Source organism: Camarhynchus parvulus, chromosome 18 (assembly GCF_901933205.1).
Source record: "Camarhynchus parvulus chromosome 18, STF_HiC, whole genome shotgun sequence".
In the NCBI taxonomy this organism is placed as follows: Eukaryota; Metazoa; Chordata; class Aves; order Passeriformes; family Thraupidae; genus Camarhynchus; species Camarhynchus parvulus.
In genome coordinates this window covers 7,500,632-7,519,783 of record NC_044588.1, presented here as the reverse complement: position 1 = coordinate 7,519,783, position 19,152 = coordinate 7,500,632, and the positions used below count along the sequence as shown (strand labels likewise).

Here is a 19,152-nt window from a genome sequence, read left to right as displayed (position 1 = left end):
CTCCCCGGGCAGGGGCCCTGCCAGCCCAGCCCTGCCGCAGGATTTGCCCTGGGGGTGCTAAAGGTGACACCGAGGGCAGGTGACAGCCAGCCGGGGTGGGAGCTCCGCGCTGTGGGATGTCCCCGTTCTCCGGACGGGGTGAGCCCGGAGCAGCAGCAGGTGCTGGGCAAGGACGTGCAGCAGGCCAGGGGCAGCACGGAGGGGATGGGGACAGCGCGGGGACAGCCCGGGGACAGCGGGACATCGGTGGGAAGGGCTCTGGAGGGAGGCGGAGGGGCTCGGGCGCTGCCGGGACCCGCCGGGGCTGCCCCGTCCTCACCTCTCGCCCGGTGCCGGCGGGACGGGGCGGCGGCGGCAGAGTCACGGTGCCACCTAGGGCCGGAGCCGGGCCATGGCAGCGCCGGGACTGCGGGGTGCGATGGGGAATGGGAATGGGGAATGGGGAATGGATGGGAAATGGGATATGGGGTATGGGATATGGGATATGGGATATGGGATATGGGATATGGGATATGGGATATGGGATATGGGATATGGGATATGGTATGTGGGATTGGATATGGGATTGGGATATGGATTGGATGGATATGGGATATGGGATATGGGGTATGGGAATGGGATATGGGGTATGGGGTATGGGAATGGGATATGGGATGTGGGATATGGGATATGGGATATGGGATATGGGATATGGGATATGGGATATGGGATGTGGGATATGGGATATGGGATGGGATATGGGATTGGGATATGGAGTATGGGGTATGGGAATGGGATATGGGGTATGGGGTATGGGAATGGGATATGGGATGTGGGATATGGGATATGGGATATGGGATATGGGGTATGGGATATGGGATGTGGGATATGGGATATGGGATATGGGATATGGGATATGGGATGTGGGATATGGGATATGGGATTGGGATATGGAGTATGGGGTATGGGAATGGGATATGGGGTATGGGGTATGGGAATGGGATATGGGATGTGGGATATGGGATATGGGATATGGGGTATGGGAATGGGATATGGGATATGGGGTATGGGATATGGGATGGGATATGGGAATGGGATATGGGATGGGATATGGGATATGGGATATGGGATATGGGATATGGGATATGGGATATGGGATATGGGATGTGGGATATGGGATATGGGATGGGATATGGGATATGGGATATGGGATATGGGGATATGGGATATGGGATATGGGATATGGGATATGGGATATGGGATATGGGATATGGGATATGGGATATGGGATGTGGGATATGGGATATGGGGGATATGGGATATGGGGTATGGGATATGGGATGTGGGATATGGGGTATGGGAATAGGATATGGGGTATGGGGTATGGGAATGGGATATGGGATGTGGGATATGGGATATGGGATATGGGATATGGGATGTGGGATATGGGATATGGGGTATGGGGTATGGGATGTGGGATATGGGATATGGGGTATGGGGTATGGGGTATGGGGTATGGGAATGGGATATGGGATGTGGGATACGGGAATGGGATATGGGATTGGGATTTGGGATTTGGGATATGGGATATGGGATATGGGATTGGGATATGGGATATGGGATGGGAAATGGGATATGGGATGGGGAATGGGATTGGGATATGGGATGTGGGATATGGGAATGGGATGGGGAATAGTATGGGGAATGGGATGGGGAAGGGGATATGGGAATTGGATATGGGAATGGGATGGAGAATGGGGTGTGAGAAAGGGATATGTGATATGGAATATGGAAATGGGATATGGGAATGGGATATGGGAGTGGGATATGGGATGAGGGAGTAGGCTGGGAAATGGGGATGAGGGAATGGGATATGGGAATGGGATGGGGAATGGGATATGGGAATGGGAGGGGGACCGGGCTGGGGAATGGGGATGGGGGAATGGGATATGGGAATAGGATATGGGCTGGGATATGGGAATGGGGTGTGGGAATGGGCTGTTCTGTTCCTCCTCGAACAAAGACGGATTGATTTAATTTATACTTTGCCAGGCAATATTGAAAACAATCCCAGGCCACTGCAGCTGGGTGGGGGGTGTTTACCTTTCTTTTATTGAAAGAGCAGAAGGAAATATCCCTGGGCTGGGAGCACTGGGAGATTGGGCTCTGCAGGGACCAGGCTTATCCACACATCTGCGGCTCTGGCAGACACAGGACATGGGGCAGATTGCAGATAAGAAAAGTAAACTCCTCTTTAATGAAGTTCCCTCGGTTACACCTTGCTGTTGGCTCCCTGAAATCATTCTACATTCAAGTATTTCTGAGGCCTAATGAATCTTTCTCTTATTTAGTTGCCTATATCTTTGCATATTTATTTTTGGGGGTTAAATTTTGAAGGTTTTTCTGGCTAAGGCAGTGCCTGTCATGTCCTGTGCCACTTCTTGAGAACTTCCCCCCTCCTCTGCCAAGTACTGTCATGACTTGTTGCTGAGGAACAAGACCTTTTCAGCAAAATGCCACTGATCTGAGGGATGAGCCACCTGGAAGCTCACCTCTTAAGGTAATCCTCCCCACAATCTCCTTTCAAATCCTCTATGGCAAAAGAAGCATTGTCAAATTGCTTTCTGCTCCTGGACTCCCTGTCTGTTCCCCATCCCTCCATGCCGTTGGGAACTCAGTTATCCCTCAGGAGCCACGGGTTTGCAGGGTAAATCTGATCGTGTAGGGATAAAATGTTTCTAAAATCATGGGATATTCAGGAAGGGTTGGAAAGAAAGGTTGGGCCTGGGAAGATTTTAGGCTTTACTGGATTATGTAAAACTGCACCTGTAAAATCATTTAATGACTATGATAAACGATATATTTGTTAAATGATAAATGATATGATTGTTAAATGCGGTTATTGTTTGGTAATTGCATACAATTATTGTTTAATTGTAACAAGAATAATGAGGAACGATGTTTGGGGTGTTTGATGGAAATTACAAAATCCATGCTTGGATGAAATCAGTGTATACAATAAAACAGTATAAGTTTAACAATTAATATGTAGTTATATGATGATAAGGGTATAAAAACATGTTCATCCTGAACCCATGTGGGTCAGATTTGGGTCAGCACCCCTGACACCCAGAGCTCTTCAATAAAAGCTCCTGCATGTAATCATTCCGTGGTTCTGTGTTTCTGAACAAACCAACGTGTATCCCGCGCAAGCAAAGGGACGGATCCCCCCCTCACACCCGAAATCCTCCGAGCTGCAATGCTGAGGAAGAGGGGACCCTTTGTGAGATCCTGCCACCCCCCTCTACATCCAAAACTCTTTCTGCCAAGCACACATATCCGTGAGGCTTTCCTGTCAAACTGTCATCCTCGCCAACGCTCTGTGCCTGGGATCAGCATCTTGTGGTTATTGCTTCGCCCTCAAGATCTACTTTCCACTAATTTTGGTTTTTATCTTGACCAGATTGATTATCTTTATGAGCCACTGACACACTGAACTCTCCATATTGTCCTGTGCTGTGTTTAACCTGTGTGTGAACCTGCTCTTCTAATAAAGCCAGGCTCCAGGGGATGATGATAATCATGGAATACACAGCAAACCAAGGGGAAGCATCGTATCACCTTGGGGAAATCCCAAAGATAAGGATCCCCCTTGGTCTGGCAGTGGGGTCTGTGGGGATATTGCTTTTAAATCTCCTTTTAAATCTCCCCTGTGGCCTGGCTGATGCTATCACTGCAGCTGGATGTTGGTCCACAGGTCCTGAACAGGCTCCTGGAATGGGTGAGCCTGGTGTGGTGCTGATCACAGGGGTCTCATGACGAGGGAAGAGATGAGAATCTTGGCTCCATGTTTCAGAAGGCCGATTTATTATTTTATGATAGATATTATATTAAAAGAAAATGATATATTAAAACTATACTAAAAGAATAGAAGAAAGCATTTCATCAGAAGGCTTGAAAGGAAAAGAAATGGAATGATAACAAAATCTTGTGACTGAGCAGAGAGTCCGAGCCAGCTGGGCTGTGATTGGCCATTAATTAAAAACAACCACATGAGACCAACCACAGATCCACCTGTTGCATTCCACAGCAGCAGATAATCAATGTTTGCATTTCATTTCTGAGGCCTCTCAGCTTCTCAGGAGAAGAAGATCCTAATGAAAGGATTTTTCATAAAACATGTCCGTGACACCTGGTGTGAGAAATGGTTACTCACTTTTCATTATTTTAGAAAACTTTATTAAACCTTATCAAAAATACAACAGAAGACTGAGCAGAGACAATATCACAGCACCGGGAGCAGAGGATTTTCCCCTCCATGTGCTCACCCACACAATGGAGGTTTTGCCTTTCAACCCTTTAACCCCTCCCAAAGTTCTGTCCATCAACCCCTTCTTTGCTGTCCAGTGGTGGAGATCATTCCTTAAATCCTGACTGGAGCCCAGGTGTTCCATAGTGACAATCTGACCCTCCCAGATGTCCCAACCCCGGCTGTCCCTTGATGACAATGCAAGGGGCTAAACCATAACCATAAATCTCTAAAACTTTTCTTAACCTATATACATGAGATTTGGCTATTATAGTATCACAGATGTGTTCTTATACATGAGATTTATCTCTTATTGTATCACAGATGTGTTATTATACATGAGATTTGTCTATTATCGTATCACAGATGTGTTATTATAATGATATTTGTCTATTGTCAATCACGGCATTACTCATCTATCATACCGGGGAATTAGAAAAAAAACAAACAAACAAACAAACAAACAATTAAATCTGCTTTTCTAAAAAAAACCCTTTAAAAGTTCTCTCCCAGATTTGCTCTAAATCAAAATACCCAGGGGTTCAGAGGGACTTTGAGAGGCTCAACCCCTGATGGAGGTCAGGGCTCCCAGGGCTCTGTCCCCCGAGCCCCGGCAGGGACCGGACACAGAACTGAACACACCGGACACAGAACCGGCAATGACCGGACACAGAACCGGCAAGGACCGGGCACAGAACCGAACAGACCGGGCACAGAACCGGCAAGGACCGGGCACAGGACCGGACAGAGAACCAACAACCGGGCACAGAACTGAACAGACCAATGACCGGACAGAGAACTGAACAGACCGGACAGAGAACTGAACAGACCGGGCACAGAACCGGCAAGGACCGGACAGAGAACCGGCAGTAACCGGACACAAAACCGCCCGGACCGGACACAGAGCCGCCCGGACCGGAATGCCCCGAACACCGACCGGCAGAGCCCAGTCACGTGCGAGCAGCCGGGCAGCACAGCGGCGCCTCAGGGGCGGGGCGGCACCCGCCGTTCTCACTCCCCATTGGTCCGCTAGCATGACGTAACGAAGGGGCGGTCCTCCCGCGGGCAGTTCTCTGCTCTCATTGGCTGCGGCCCGCCGGGCGGGGCGGGCACGCAGATGTGGGCGCTGGCGCGGGCGCTCGTGTGGCGGCGGGCGGGCCCCGGTGGCGCGGCCCGGGCCATGGCCGAGGGGCCCTCGGTGGCGGGCGGGCCCCGGCGGCGCCCTAAGGACGTGCCCCGGCACGTGTGGGCCCGCGAGCGGCGGCGGAGCGCGGGCACCGGCCTGGCGGGGCCCAACACCGTGTACGTGCAGGTGGTGGCGGCCGGCAGCCGCGACGCGGGGGCCGCCGTGTACGTGTTCTCCGAGTTCAACCGGTGAGTGCGGGAATGGCGGTGGCGGGGCTGCCCGGCCGGACCCGCCCTGACACCGCTGTCCCCGCAGGTACCTGTTCAACTGCGGCGAGGGCACGCAGCGCGCCATGCAGGAGCACAAGTAAGTGCGGGACACCGGGGGACACCGGGGCTCGTGGGGCCCCGCTCACCCCCGTGTGCCCCGCAGGCTGAAGATCTCCCACCTGGACAGCATCTTCCTCAGCCGCGTGGCCTGGGCCAACGTCGGGGGGCTGCCCGGTGAGTGCGGGCAGGACGCGGTCACTGCTCCAGGCGGCGCTGGGGACGGCGGCATCTGGGGCTGGGCTGGGGCTCTGCGGCAGATTTTTTCCCAAAATCTCCTGAGCAGGAGCTGTTGGGCTGGGCAGGGGCTCTGTGCAGTGCAGGCACGTGGTGAGACAGGCTCTGCCTGAGCAGCATGCCTGCATTCAGCTGCCCAAGATCTTTGAGCAGAAGGTGCTGGGCTGGGGCTCTGTGGCACTGCAGAATCACAGAATGATGAGGTTGGGAGAGCCCTCTAAGATCATCGAGTCCAACCTGTGCCCTAACACCTCAACTATAGCACCAAGTGCCGTGTCCAGGCTTTTTTTAAACACATCCAGAGATGGTGATTCCACCACCTCCCTGGGAAGAGCATTCCAGTACTTTATTATTCTTTTGCTGAAAAACTTTTTCCTAATATCCAACCTACGCCTTCCCTGACATAGCTTGAGGCTGTGTCCTCTGGTTCTGTCAGAGACCGACCCCACCTGTCTGCAACCTCCCTTCAGGAAGGTGTAGAGAGCAATAAGGGCACCTCTGAGCCTCCTCTTCTCCAGGCTAAACATCCCCAGCTCCTTCAAACGTTCCTCATAGGGTTTGTGTTCCCAGCCCCTCACCAGCCTCGTTGGCTCCTCTGGATGTGCTCAAGCATCTCAACATCCTTCCCAAACTGAGGGGCCAGAACTGGACACAGCACTCAGTGCAGACACATGGTGGGATAGGCCCTGCCTGTCCAGCATGCCTGGATTCAGCTTCCCAAAATGTCCTGAGCAGGAGGTGTTAGCAGTGTTGCCAGCAGGGGATTAGGCTGCTTTGAGTCCAAAGGAGCACACAAAAATTTGTGGGCACCATTGTGCTCAGTGCAGGATGAGGTTAGGATAGATGGCTGTGGGTCTTGTCCATTAAAATTCTGGAACTCTCCAAGAAAAGGGGGCGATTAATGATCTGTTCTGATGCCTTGCTCCAGACTAATTTTATCAAGATGTATATTTTCTTTGTAGAGCCAAGTGACTTGTTGAAACTGCCACAAAATTCAGGTCCAGGTTCAGTTCTGGCCTTTGTGGAGAGGCCAAGCACTCCTGAACAGAGAGGGCTTTTTTTTGGGACCTACCAGTGCTCCCTGGAGCTGTGATAAAGCTGTTTCTCTGCTTGCTCTTAGGGATGATCCTCACCCTGAAGGCCATAGGGCTCCAGAGATGTGTGTTCCTGGGGCCACCAAAGCTGGTAAGTATGGCAAGGGGCAGAAGGCAGAGCAAACCCTCAAAGGGGTAAAGCTCACCCTGGAACTGGGAGAGCTGGTGGCAAAGGGAATCTCTGTACAGGTGTGAAATGCTGCTCTGAATTTGTGTCAGCGAAAAGAGCTGGCTTGAAAATCCAAATCTCCTCAGTTATCTCTGTTTGCTCAAAAGAAGTTTCCACAGAAATCTTCTGCACCTGTCTTGTGGTCTCATATCCTGATAAATCAGCTTTGGGGAGAGGGCAGATCTTTGTTCCCTTGCCTGCTCCCTCCCCATTTTACATTAACAGGAGCACAGTCTCTGCTCTCCTGTTTGATGTGGCCCTTGCCAGCCTCATGCTGTGTCTGGACCAGAAATTTGCAATCCTCAGCGTTGTTGTGGTGGTTTTATTTCCTTGCAGTTCCTGCTGACTAATTGCACGGCTGGAGGGGGTGGGGACAGTGGTTCTTTCCCTTTCTGAAGGCACAGTGCCTGCCCAGAGCTGTCTGAGCTGCTCAGGTTGGTCTGGCTGGGTGTTTGGCACGGCACTGCTGGTGCCCCCTCCTGATGGCCTTTCTCCTCTTTTCCAGCAAAACTACTTGAAAGCCATTCGCCTCTTCCCTGGGCCCCTCAAAAGGATGGATTTAGGTAGGTCAGGTGGGTCAGGGATGTGGAGCTGAGCAACTTGGAACTTTGTTTCATCTCTAGCCAAGGTTTCATTGCCGAGCAGCTGCCTCAGCCTCTGGTTTAGATCCCAAGGATGTTTTAAACATTTGTTTTGCTCTGATACACTGTTAAACCCCTCACAACAGTGTTTCCAGCTCTGTTTCTGCTCAGGGGCTGCCTGGCTGGCTGATTCAGGCAGCATTTGGTTTTAAAACGCTGAAGGCAATTACTTCCAGAGTCTGCCATGAATTTGCTCATCTTGGGCTGCTCTCTGATGATGATGAGTGTTTAAAACTTTAATTGTTCATTGGGGTGTGCAGTTGGGCAGAGAAAGGAAAGGGGAGCACTCAGCAGGTTGTGTTAAAGAAAGACAAAGACATTTTTCTGATTTATATCCTTGAAAGGTGTGAATCTCTGCTTATGCACTTGTTAATGGTGGTTTCTGATCTCCTCCCAGCTGTGCAGTTGCACACAGAGCCCGAGTACAAGGATGAGACGATGACTGTCCACCAGATCCCTCTGACAGGTGAGCCCTGCTGCTGCAGGGAGACAGGGCAGCACAATGAAGGTTCAAGGAGCAGCTTCTGAGTAAGCAGAGGTTCATTACTTTGCATTTCTCAGGAGAAGCATCTCATTTAAATAACAAGACCTGCTGAGTCAGGCTTGTTCCTTTAGGTGTGGGTGGGTGGAATGACCTGTGGAACATGCCTGGGTTTGGCTTTCTCAGCCAGCTGCATTCTTTCTGCTCCAAAATGTGATACTGGGGGGGCAGCACAGACTTGACAGAGTTTGACAGTTTGGGGAGAAGGACTTGGAGGAGGGATGGCTCCTGAAATAAGTGACTGCAGAATGCAAGTGCAGGTGGGACTGGGGGGGGAGAACTCTGTATTCTGGTGCAGTTTAAACCTGACTGCCATGGAGGAGGAAATGCTACTCATGATTTTCTTTTATGTTGCTGTGGACTGAGTGATCTTTGTCTGCTTTTGTTGGATTTGGGACAGCAAAACCACTGGCTTCTGGAAATTCACCCCCTCAGAGTCCTGGAGCATCTCCTCAAGGTGGAAATAGCCCCAAAGGGGACACAAAACCTGGATCCCCGAGAGCTGCACAGCAAAACTTGGAGGAAGGAAAAGAGAGCCCCAAAAAAGCAGGTGAAACACATGGAATGGCCTTTTCAACTTTAATGAGATGATTCCAAAGGTTTGGAATTTGTCCTCCGAGCCATTTGCTGTCTGAAAGTGAGATTGATAGAGAAGCTCAGCTGGAAGGTTCCATGGAGCAGAAATTGTTCTTTGGAGGTTACAGAGAACTTGAAAGGCCTAAGAAATTGGACATGATTGGTGCTTGGGTGTGATTAGTCCCTGTAGTAGTTTGCTTCTGGTGGGGGTAGATGCTCCAGCCTTTGTAATTTAATTACAGGTGGATGCTGTAATGATGATTTTTCAGTCTTGGGCTTTAGTTTGGCTTCCTGTATTTGAAGCCATGGGCTCTCTGGCCCATGTTCATAACATTTTGCTGCTGGGCTCCAAGTTAAGTGGATAATGTTCCTGTTAATACTTTAGCAAATTCTGGTGTGTTTTGGTTTTAAGAAAAGTGATAGTGAGTGATGATTTTTAGTAATTTTGCTTTGTTTTACAGGTGATGAACAGAAGTGTGCAAGGAAGAATCCTGAGCTGGTGACAGCTTTTCTTTGCAAAGTAAGTTTGGACACAGAGTCTCTGAACCAACACAACAGATAAGAGAATAAAACAGAGTATTTCAGGGAGGATCATCTATAACCACAGGATGAGTTGGGTTAGAAGAGACCTTAAAGATAATCTCACTCCATGCCCCTGTGGGCAGGGACACCTTCCATTAGATCAGGGTGCTCCAAGCCCCATCCAGCCAGGGTTGAACCATCCAGTCCAGCTGCCTGGCTACTTCAGGCTGCCCAAAATTTCAAACATATTATTAAGGGCATTAATAATCTCTTAAACACTGGCAGGCTTGGGGCATTGACCACCGTCTGTAAGGAAATGTTTCCTAATGTCATTTACTGCAGGGATTTAAATGGAGACAGCATTTTCAAGTAGGGCTTTGAAGCTCTAATGTGCTTCTGCTTTTCAGAGTTGCTGTAGCCTGAGTAGGAATGTGTAAAACTGGAGGTGTTTTTTAGAATCCAGCCATGGTTAGGAGTGTACAGGCTCCATTCTTGTTTAACTCTCAGAGGAGGGCAGGCTGTTGTGCTTGCTTGGCTAGAGAGGGGAGCAAGAAGCAGCAGCATGATCCTGGAAAGCAGAGAGCCCAGAAATTTACCCCTTTTTGGGGTAAATTGGAGCAGTGGCTGTGGAACTGAAAAAGGACAAAACACTCCCTTGGTTTGTGGAGAAGCTTTTAAGCTGGCAGTACATGATCTTGTTTCATGGCCCTCTTAATTTGGGTGATAATTGTGTTTGTCTCTCTGCAGGTTCACCCAAGGAAAGGGAAATTCCTTGCAGCTAAAGCCCAGGAGCTGGGCCTGCCAGTGTGAGTATGAGAGCCCAGCCTGGGCCAGGGGGCAGCAGGAGCAGGCACGGGGGTGCTGGCAGCTAAATACTTCTGTGGCCTTGTTCTCAGGGGAACTCCAGCCATCCTTCCCATCATTACAGCTCTCAAAAATGGGGAGAGTGTCACTTTTGAAGGCAAAGAGGTAAGATGTGCCTGTGCTTCTGTTGTGGCTTTGTCACTCTCCCTCCTTCACTGGGCTCCCAGGGTGACAGTTTTTGGTGCAGAATGCTTTGCCTGCCAGTACATCCAGGCTGTTGCTGAGCCTGGGGCTGTTGGGGTGCTGATCAGGGAATGAGCTCCTGTGTGGGTGTGGCTGGGTGTTTGCTGTTTGGCAGAGCTGCTTCATCTCCCCTCCCCAAAGCTGGTGCAGGTCTAGGAGTGAGCTGGTGGAGTTAATCCCTGCATTGTTTAAATCTGGGGGTTGAATGCCTGTGTAGCCAGCACTCCCTCCTGACCCTGTTTGCACCTCTGACACCAGAATAAACTCAGTATTCTGGGGTACAGGATCTGCATCTCTCAAACACTGGAGTGAGGCAGAGGCAGCTCTGGCCATGCCCAGGTGATCTGCAAGTGGAGATCCTGACCTGGGAGACAGGATCAGCACATCTTTGTGTCACAAGAGTTTTATAAAGCCTTTTTTTCCTTACACATGCTTTTGCTGCCGTCTGAATCTGTCATGGGAACCTCAAAAGTGCTGAAATTCCCCTCCTCAGTTAGGTTGTGGTTTCTGTGAGGCCAGCGTTGGGATTTGCTGTTACACACGTTGGATTTTGCTGTGAAATGAGAGCAGAAAAGGCCCCAGAGCTGCCCTGGCTGGGTGCACTGAGCACTGGGAGTGGCTGCTGGGCTCTGTGTGACTGAAGGAGTTGGACACAGAGGTGCAGGAAGGGCTGTGTGTGCAGCCTGGCTGTGCTGTGACCACTGTGTATCTGCCTGCAGCTCTTTCCTGAGGAGCTGTGCACCCCCACTGACCCTGGCCCAGTGTTCCTGGTGCTGGAGTGTCCCCACGAGGGCTTTGTGGATGCTGTCTGTGAAAATGAGACCTTCCAAAGGTAGGGCTGGGACACCTGCAGTGCCTGGGGAAGGACCTGTGCTGAGTTTTGGTTTTGTTCTTGTTCTAGCCCAGGCTTCCTGTTTCTCATGGCTGATGTCTGAGCTCTTTGGCACTGTTAAGGAGCTTGAGTTACAAGAAAGGATTTTGGTGGTGCATTTTGAGGCTTTTAGGAAAGGCAGGATCTGTGGGTTCTGTGACTGCCATGGGCCTGTTTTCCCTCAGGAACCTCCAGAGCAGGAATGTGCCCTGGTGTCTGCCTGGGGAGCAGTGGAGGCTGCTGGAAGCCTGGACTGCACATGACAGCTCTGTAGGGCTTGTGCAGAAGCATTTGGGCTCCTGGAGGCTCTGCAGATGTTGCTGATGGAGGAGAGGAACTGCCCTGTGGGGGACAGTGGAGGTGCCAGCAAATGGCCTGAGCCTTGTGGCTTGGGTGATGCAGTGCTGGAGCTCCATGCTCTGGAAATAAATCCCTGCTCTGCCTGCCTCAGGGGGCATCTCTGGCAGCACCAAAGGGGCAGAGGGGAGGGCATGCCCAGGACATGGACTGGAGCACAGATGGATGTCGCTATAGGACATGAAAGAACACAAGCACACACCGCTGTTCTCAAGGTGAAGAAAAAAGGGGAGTTTATTTTCTGACTCCAACATTTCTAGTTTTCCAAAAGTGACACTGGATTGGAGGGTGACAGTGCCACCTCTCCAATGACACTGGACAAACCAACAGGCCATCAACTTTCTCCTCCTCCATAAAGGAATGCAAAACAATGGGTTTACAGAAAATGCGTGAGAAGGTTCACTACAAGAATGTCGGCATCAGAAGGCTTAGAAAATACTAATAAACCAGGGTGACAGATGTTCTTTCTGCTTGCTTGTGTCCCAGGTACCAGGAGGGAGTTGCTGAGCACCAGGTGGCCTTGGTTATCCACATGACCCCCGAGGCAGTGCTGCGAGACAGCCGCTACCAGCAGTGGATGCACAGGTACGTGTGCTGTGCTCTGGGCTCCTGTCTGTGGGCAGCAGCCTGTTCTGCTGGAGCACGTCTTTGTTCCAAAGTAAAGAGCTCTAAAAAGAGGGCTTTGCTGCCTCAGGTGAGATTTTAACTCAGGTATGCAGATACACCCAGTTCTAATGTGGGGCTGAAGCTGTTGAGCATTGTTGTCCTCTGGCAGATTTGGGCCTGGCACTCAGCACTTGGTGCTCAATGAAAACTCCTCTGCTGTGCACAACCCACGCAGCTACAAGATCCAAACTCAGCTGAACCTCATCCACCCAGAGATCTTCCCTCTGCTCACCACCTACCAGAGCAAGGTAATCCAGGCCCACCTTGCCCCTGTGCCTGCTGCCCTCAGCAAAGGCTGTGTCTCACATCGCCCTCCTCCTGCAGGAAGCAGAGGCTGTGTGCCCTGTGCCCATCGTGAGAGGGGAGTGCCTCCTGAAATACCACCTCAGGCCACAGCAGGAGTGGCAGAGGTCAGTGGGAATCTTTTTCTTCCCAGCTTTTGGGTGTTTGCTTGAAGCAGCTTTTTGGTGAGGGAGGGCGCTGTGTCAGGATCCTCTGCAGATCCTTTCTGCTGGCTGTGCTGGGGAAACTTTTGAGGGCTGTGTCCCTGCCCCTGAAAGTCTCAGACAAGGTGTAGCACATGGAGGAGAGAACCACTGAAAACAACACCTGGCCAGTGCTTTGGAGTGTTGTTTCTGTCCCTTGCTCCTGTAGCCTTGTGGTCCTTTGTCTTTTGCTTTGACTCGTGCTGTGCACCCGGCTGTGGCTGTGGCAGAGCAGATGGGGGCAGGGAGAGAGTTTTTGGGGAGTCTTAACCTTCTGAAGACCTAGATAGTCTGACATTAGAGGTGGAAGCTCTGGAACAGTTACTAGCTTTGCTCCTGGGTGGGCAAATGGGTGAAGCTGCTCAGTGAGAACCTTAAGGGACCACAGGGGGCAAGGAGATTTCAGCCACCATGGCTCAGATTTCTGTCCTTGTTGGGCACAACAGGAGGATACAGGTGCCAAGAGGAGTTTTAGTTTCCCTCTTAAGGTAACTGAAGACCTGCAGTACTGCACATGCTCTGAAGCAGGCCCAGGGCACAGGTTTCTTACACTTTTCATCAGTACCTGGATCTCTTTAGGGTTCTGCTCCTCTTGCAGGACCTTCTGTGCTGCCTTGCAGTGCCCTCTAGTGCCTGGCAGCTCTGGAGGGGATGAAGTGCTCTTGCAGGAGCTTCTCCACTTGGTGGAATGATCATTTCTGTGCCTGGCTCAGCCCACCCAGGCCTTTTTTGCACTCACACTTGTGGATGTGTCTTCTTCAGCCCCTCAAAACGGAAAGAGTGTTTGTCCCCTTGTTGTAAGGCTGTTTGTTCACAGGAGTTTGGCACTTTGCTCTGAAAAGGGCTGTTTCAGCTCCTGCCTTGCCCCATCCTGATGGGTGGCCTGTTGTTGCAGAGATGCTGTGACTGTCTGTGATCCTGAGGAGTTTGTCAGCGAGGCCTTGGATCTCCCTGACTTCCAGACCCGTGTGAAGGAGTGCAAGGAGAGCCTGTCTGCTGTACCAGGTACAGATCAGGATCAGTGTGGTGGGAAATAGGACCTCTTGGGCCCAGTGCTTCAGAGCCCAGATGAAGCTGTGAAGTGGTGGGGCTTGTTCTGCCTTCCCTTATGAACTTGGTGCTGAGAGAGCAATGCCTGTGCTGGCCATGTTGGCTCAGGAGTTACTGGGCTGGTGAATTAGATGGTGTCTGACTGGGCAATGTGTGGAGAACATTGCCTCCAAATTTTTGTTGTTGTCCGTTTTCTCTAGGAAATGTGGGTGCTTATCCTGAAATTGTGTTCTTGGGAACAGGATCTGCAATCCCAATGAAAATCCGCAATGTCAGTTCCACGCTGCTGAACACCAGGTGAACCCCAGGGCTCTCTGATCTCTGCCTTCCAGCCCCAAGGATCCCCCTCCCTGCCTGGCCCTGCTCAGAGCTCTCAGAGGGGCTGCTAAATGTCTCTGTCACCTCTCACCAGTGCTACCAGGTCCCTGCTCCTGGACTGTGGAGAAGGAACTTTTGGCCAGCTCTGCCGCCACTATGGAGAGCAAGTGGACCAAGTGCTGTGTAACCTCGTGGCTGTGTTTGTGTCCCACATGCACACAGATCATCACTCTGTGAGTTCAGGGACTGGGAGGGGGCTTGTGCAGCTCTGCTCTGAACCCAAAGTTCAGACCTACCTGAGTAGCTCCAGCTGAGGAATGTGGGCTGCCCTGTACGGGAATAAATCACACAGATTCCCTTTTCTTCATGGTGGAAAAAGCCCATTCTTTATTATTAAGGAGGAGTTTTATTATTATTAATATTTATATTATTTATAGGAGCTGTATTATTATTTATATGTAATATTTATATATAGTATTTATATATTTATTCATTATATCATATATTTATTTATACCTTTATTATTAAAAGGAGTTATGTATACAACTCCTTTTTATACAGTTTTACACACCTCATGTGAGACTCCAATTGGTCAGTAGGTTTCTTGCCCATTACTTTTATTGGTTAATAACAGTTTGTTGTTCTGTATTGAATGGTCACTCAAACCCCTGGTGTATATGTGCAGGGAAGTTGTTTGTGAAATACAGTTTTAATTTTTCTATCTAATGGTGCAGATACAGTTGATGCAGGTGCAAGCTGTTTTTTTAGCCAGGAAAATGGCTCACAATAGGATTGCATTCACATAGGAACTTGCAAAATGCTAGCTTTGACAAGGCCAGGCACTGATTCCAGGAGGGCAGGCTTGATTTTATGAAGCATTTCTCTATGATTTTTCTACCTTACTGTCACAGCCCTGCTCTACATTCCTCTCTTCATTCATTCCCCAGGCACTGCTGAACCTGTCTGTGTTTCTAATCCCCTCTCCCTTCTTGTTTGTTCTGACTCTGGGCTTGCTGAGCTGTGTTGGCTGTTGCCTCTGACTCCCCAGGCAGTTCTGACTCCCTTGCTGTGTCCTGTGTTCCCTTTGCAGGGGCTGGTGAATATCCTGATGGAGCGGCGGAGAGCTTTTGTGAGTAGTTACTCTGCTCTTTACGTGGCTTGGGGTGGGGAGAGTGCAACTTCAGAGTAGTGGAGAAGCACCAGCCTGTCCCTAGCATTTCTCCTCTCTGATTTGCTGTGCACCTAGCACTGATTTTCCCCCCTACCTCTGGTTTTGCAGGCAGCCCTGGGTCAGGATTTCAGCCCTCTGTTTCTGGTAGCACCTGAGCAGATCATGCCTTGGCTGCACGAGTACCACAACCACTGTGAGGAGATCCTTGGAGACATCAAGTGAGTGTTCTGTGTGGAGAAATGTCCTTGGTCTTTGTTAAAGGCAAACTCATCCATTCCTGCAGCCCTTGTTGGAAGTGGCTCTGACTCCTTCCACTGCCTGTAGAACAAGGATATGCAGTCTGCAGAGGGCACGATGGGGTTTGTACTCAGCTGTGCTGCTTAAATAGAGGTTTATGTGCAGGCTTCCCTTTGCTGTAGGAAAAGGGAGTTGGGCAAGTAGAAGAAAGAGTATTTGATAGTGGGGTAGAAGTGATTGGGTGAGTTACTGGGGCACCAATAAAAGTGAGAGGTTATACAAGGCACTGAACTGAGTTTGAGGAGGAGAAGTTGTCTGCTTGAAAGAAGATAAGATTTTATTTTGTACCTGCCCTTAATTATCTCTGCTTCCCTCCCTCCCAGAATGATTCCTGCTCAGTGTCTTGTAAAAGGCTGTGAGAACATCAGGCCCAAAGCCAAGGAGTTTCTGAGCTCTCTGTTAGAGAGCTATGACCTGGCTGAGGTGAGTTCCTGAGCTGGGGGGCTCCATGGCTGGAGGTGACCTGGAGTCTAACATTTGTATCCTTGTTCAGTTTCAGACCTGTGAAGTCCAACACTGTAAAAATGCTTTTGCATGTTCAGTGATCCACAAGTCTGGCTGGAAAGTAGTTTATTCTGGTGATACAATGCCCTGCATGGCCCTGGTACAAATGGGTAGGTAACAAAACCCTCTGCTTGTAGAATCTCTTGGAGAATGGGTACTGACAGATGGAGACCTGAGTGGGCATCCCCAAACGTTTGGTGCTGTGCCTGCCACACAGACAGGGCTGAGGAGGGACAGGAGGGCTCCTGTGGGCAATTGGTCAGGCCAGGCTTCAGCTGAAGATTGAATTTGTGATTGTTTGCCCAGGTAAAAATGCCAACCTGCTGATCCACGAAGCCACACTGGAAGATGGCATGGAAAAGGAAGCTATAGAGAAGACCCACAGGTGGGGTGTGTTCTGCTGTCTGTCCCTGTTAGGAAGGGAAAGGTGCACAGCTGGGTGTGGTCCTTGGAGCTGGTGGTGAAGGGCCCAAGTCCTGTCAAAGGTTCTGGTGTGCACAGAGCTCTTCTGCACTAAAGATGGGGTGTTGGTCATTGCAGCAGCTCTGAGACCACCACAGCTCCTCTCAACATCCCCAGGAGAAATGGGGAAAGCTTTCAAGCAGACTTTGGTAACTCTACAAATAGAGCAGCCCAAGGGGATGACCCTCTGCATGGGCACATCCTGGGTAGAAGAATCATTTTACCCCCACAGCTCACGGAGAGCCCTGCAGCGAGGGATTCTGTGTGCTGCCCAGGCAAACATGGGAGCAGCTGCTCAGCATTCCCTGCTGCCAGGCACAGCTGAGCCTATTGGCACCCCTGGGACAAGTGCCTGTGCACAGGTTGTGGAGCTCTTAAATGTAAGGCTGCAACAATTACAGCTGCATTCCTGCACTCAGGGTTGTGTGGAAGTCAGAGAGTTGGCACCAGTGCAGGCTGCCCGAGGGAGAGTTCACTTGGTGTGCTGTGACCCTGGGTGCCAGCCTGGCTGTGAGCAGGGCGTGTTCCTTTTGCAGCACAACCTCCCAGGCCATCCAGACTGGGATGAAGATGAATGCAGAGTTCATCATGCTCAATCACTTCAGCCAGAGGTACGCCAAGATCCCGCTCTTCAGTGAGGACTTCAGCGACAGGGTCGGCATTGCCTTTGACCACATGAGGGTGAGTTGGGAGCTTGGGGCCAGGCCTGGGAATGGTGTCAGTGTTATTTTGATGGCTGCTCATTAATTAAATGCTCCTCTTGTATCAATATTCTATCTCCTGAAGAGCAGTCTCTGAAACAGCTCCTTTAACTGCTGGCAGCAGACACTCAGTGTCACCCTTTCCCCACACTGCTGTGAGCCAGGTGCTGATGGCCCTCAAATCCAACTCATAACACACTGAGCACTGGCCTCCTGCCACCTCAAGTCTGTGCTTGCTATTCCCAGCCAAAAAACCTAATTTTGCTTCCATTCCCATCCCAACTGCTGAGCTGCTCCAATGGCTTTCTGTAGCAGACCAAAGCTGGCTGAAGGCACTTGTGGCAGTGAGGGCAGCTCGCTGTCAGTCAGAATTTGTACTGGCCCACAGTATTTCTGTGAAGAAAACATCAATAACTCGTTGAGGTCAGGGCTGCTGGGTGCAGGTGCTGCACACAGGAACAGGCAGTGCCCTGCTGCCTGCACAGGCCAAAGGCAAGGGGGAGTGAGGAAATCAAACAGCAGTTGTCACACAGGAGCTGTGTGCTTGTGTTTCAGGTTCGTTTTGGTGACTTCCCAGCCATCCCAAAGCTGATCCCACCCCTGAAGGCTTTGTTTGCAGATGACATTGTGGAGATGGAGGAGAGGAAGGAGAAGAGGGAGATGAGGCTGCTGAAGGAGACTGCCCTGGTCCTGGACAAACTCACCAGGGGGACAGCACAGAAGCAGCATGCCAGAAAAGAAAACAAGCCAAGAACCATCAGGAACTGCCAGACAAGAAGCTTAAAACAGCCAACTGAGAGGGACAAGGCTGGGAGTGCTCTGCTTTAGAGAGAAGCCTGGCTCTGCACAGGCCTGGGCACTGCATGGTGCTGCCAGCACCACGGGACAGGGGCTGGCCTGGGCATCTGGGTCTGCTTGCTCATCATGGATCTCCCTGGGCTGCCGCTCCAGTGGCTGTCAGCAGCACTGGTCCTTGTGGAGACAGGATCTGCCCACATAGCTCCTCTTCTGGGGGCTCACCAGTCTGTGGGGAAATCTTTCTTTTAACCAGAAATTCTCTCTGAACTGTTTTAATTTTGGGGTTTATGCTATGAGGTATTGATAATGTAACAGCAGCAGGTGTGACCTTTGCAAGAGATCAGGTGTGAGAGGCCCTGGAGGGGCTGTGGGTTTGCCAGAAGAAGGTGAGCATGTCTCAGCTGGTTATGCCCTCCTTCACTATAAGAACCCAGGTGATAAGAGGAAAATTAACAGTAAAATGGGACCCAATTGTAGGGTTTAGGTTAAATTAGGGGTGAGAATACATCTGTACATTGGTGTTCCCATTTTATCTTGGTTTTCTCTGCTGTTTTTTTATTCAAAAGATCAGCTTTCCAAACCCTTTATTTAGAATCTGAATAAACCGCTCACCATCCTCCAGAAAGCTGTGTTGTGTATGGATCACTAATGAGGAAACAAAAACCTGGATTTCTCTGGCAAAGGACCTTGGCTTGGCTGGCTTTGGGGTAAAGACCAGGATCTGGCTCATGGTGGAGCCTCATGGCTGTGAGTGTCCTTGGGCAGATTCTGCCTCTGCAGGCAGGGGACAGGAAAGTGGCACAGCAGGCAGACAGGAGGGTGTCTGTGGTTAAGAGGAGTTTTTCTGAGGCTTTTTGTGGGTCAGCCTTGCTTCTTCCCTTGCCACTGCTGTCACTGCCTGTGTT

At 50.6% G+C, this 19,152-nt stretch overlaps 1 protein-coding gene across 1 annotated transcript; it reads left to right on the top strand.

The window, feature by feature from the left end:
* The first annotated feature begins 5,468 nt into the window (after positions 1-5,468).
* ELAC2 (elaC ribonuclease Z 2) lies at positions 5,469-18,872 on the top strand. The gene is given in 25 exon segments (XM_030962286.1): positions 5,469-5,662; positions 5,730-5,780; positions 5,847-5,917; positions 7,098-7,162; positions 7,746-7,803; positions 8,279-8,347; positions 8,823-8,972; positions 9,460-9,518; positions 10,268-10,326; positions 10,417-10,489; positions 11,287-11,399; positions 12,282-12,380; positions 12,571-12,709; positions 12,786-12,871; positions 13,842-13,951; positions 14,197-14,293; positions 14,409-14,547; positions 15,405-15,443; positions 15,594-15,703; positions 16,106-16,205; positions 16,276-16,396; positions 16,593-16,671; positions 17,285-17,429; positions 18,005-18,152; positions 18,155-18,872. Coding segments are annotated over 25 exon segments (2,466 nt in total). The 3' UTR covers positions 18,247-18,872.
* The last annotated feature ends 280 nt before the right edge of the window (positions 18,873-19,152 follow it).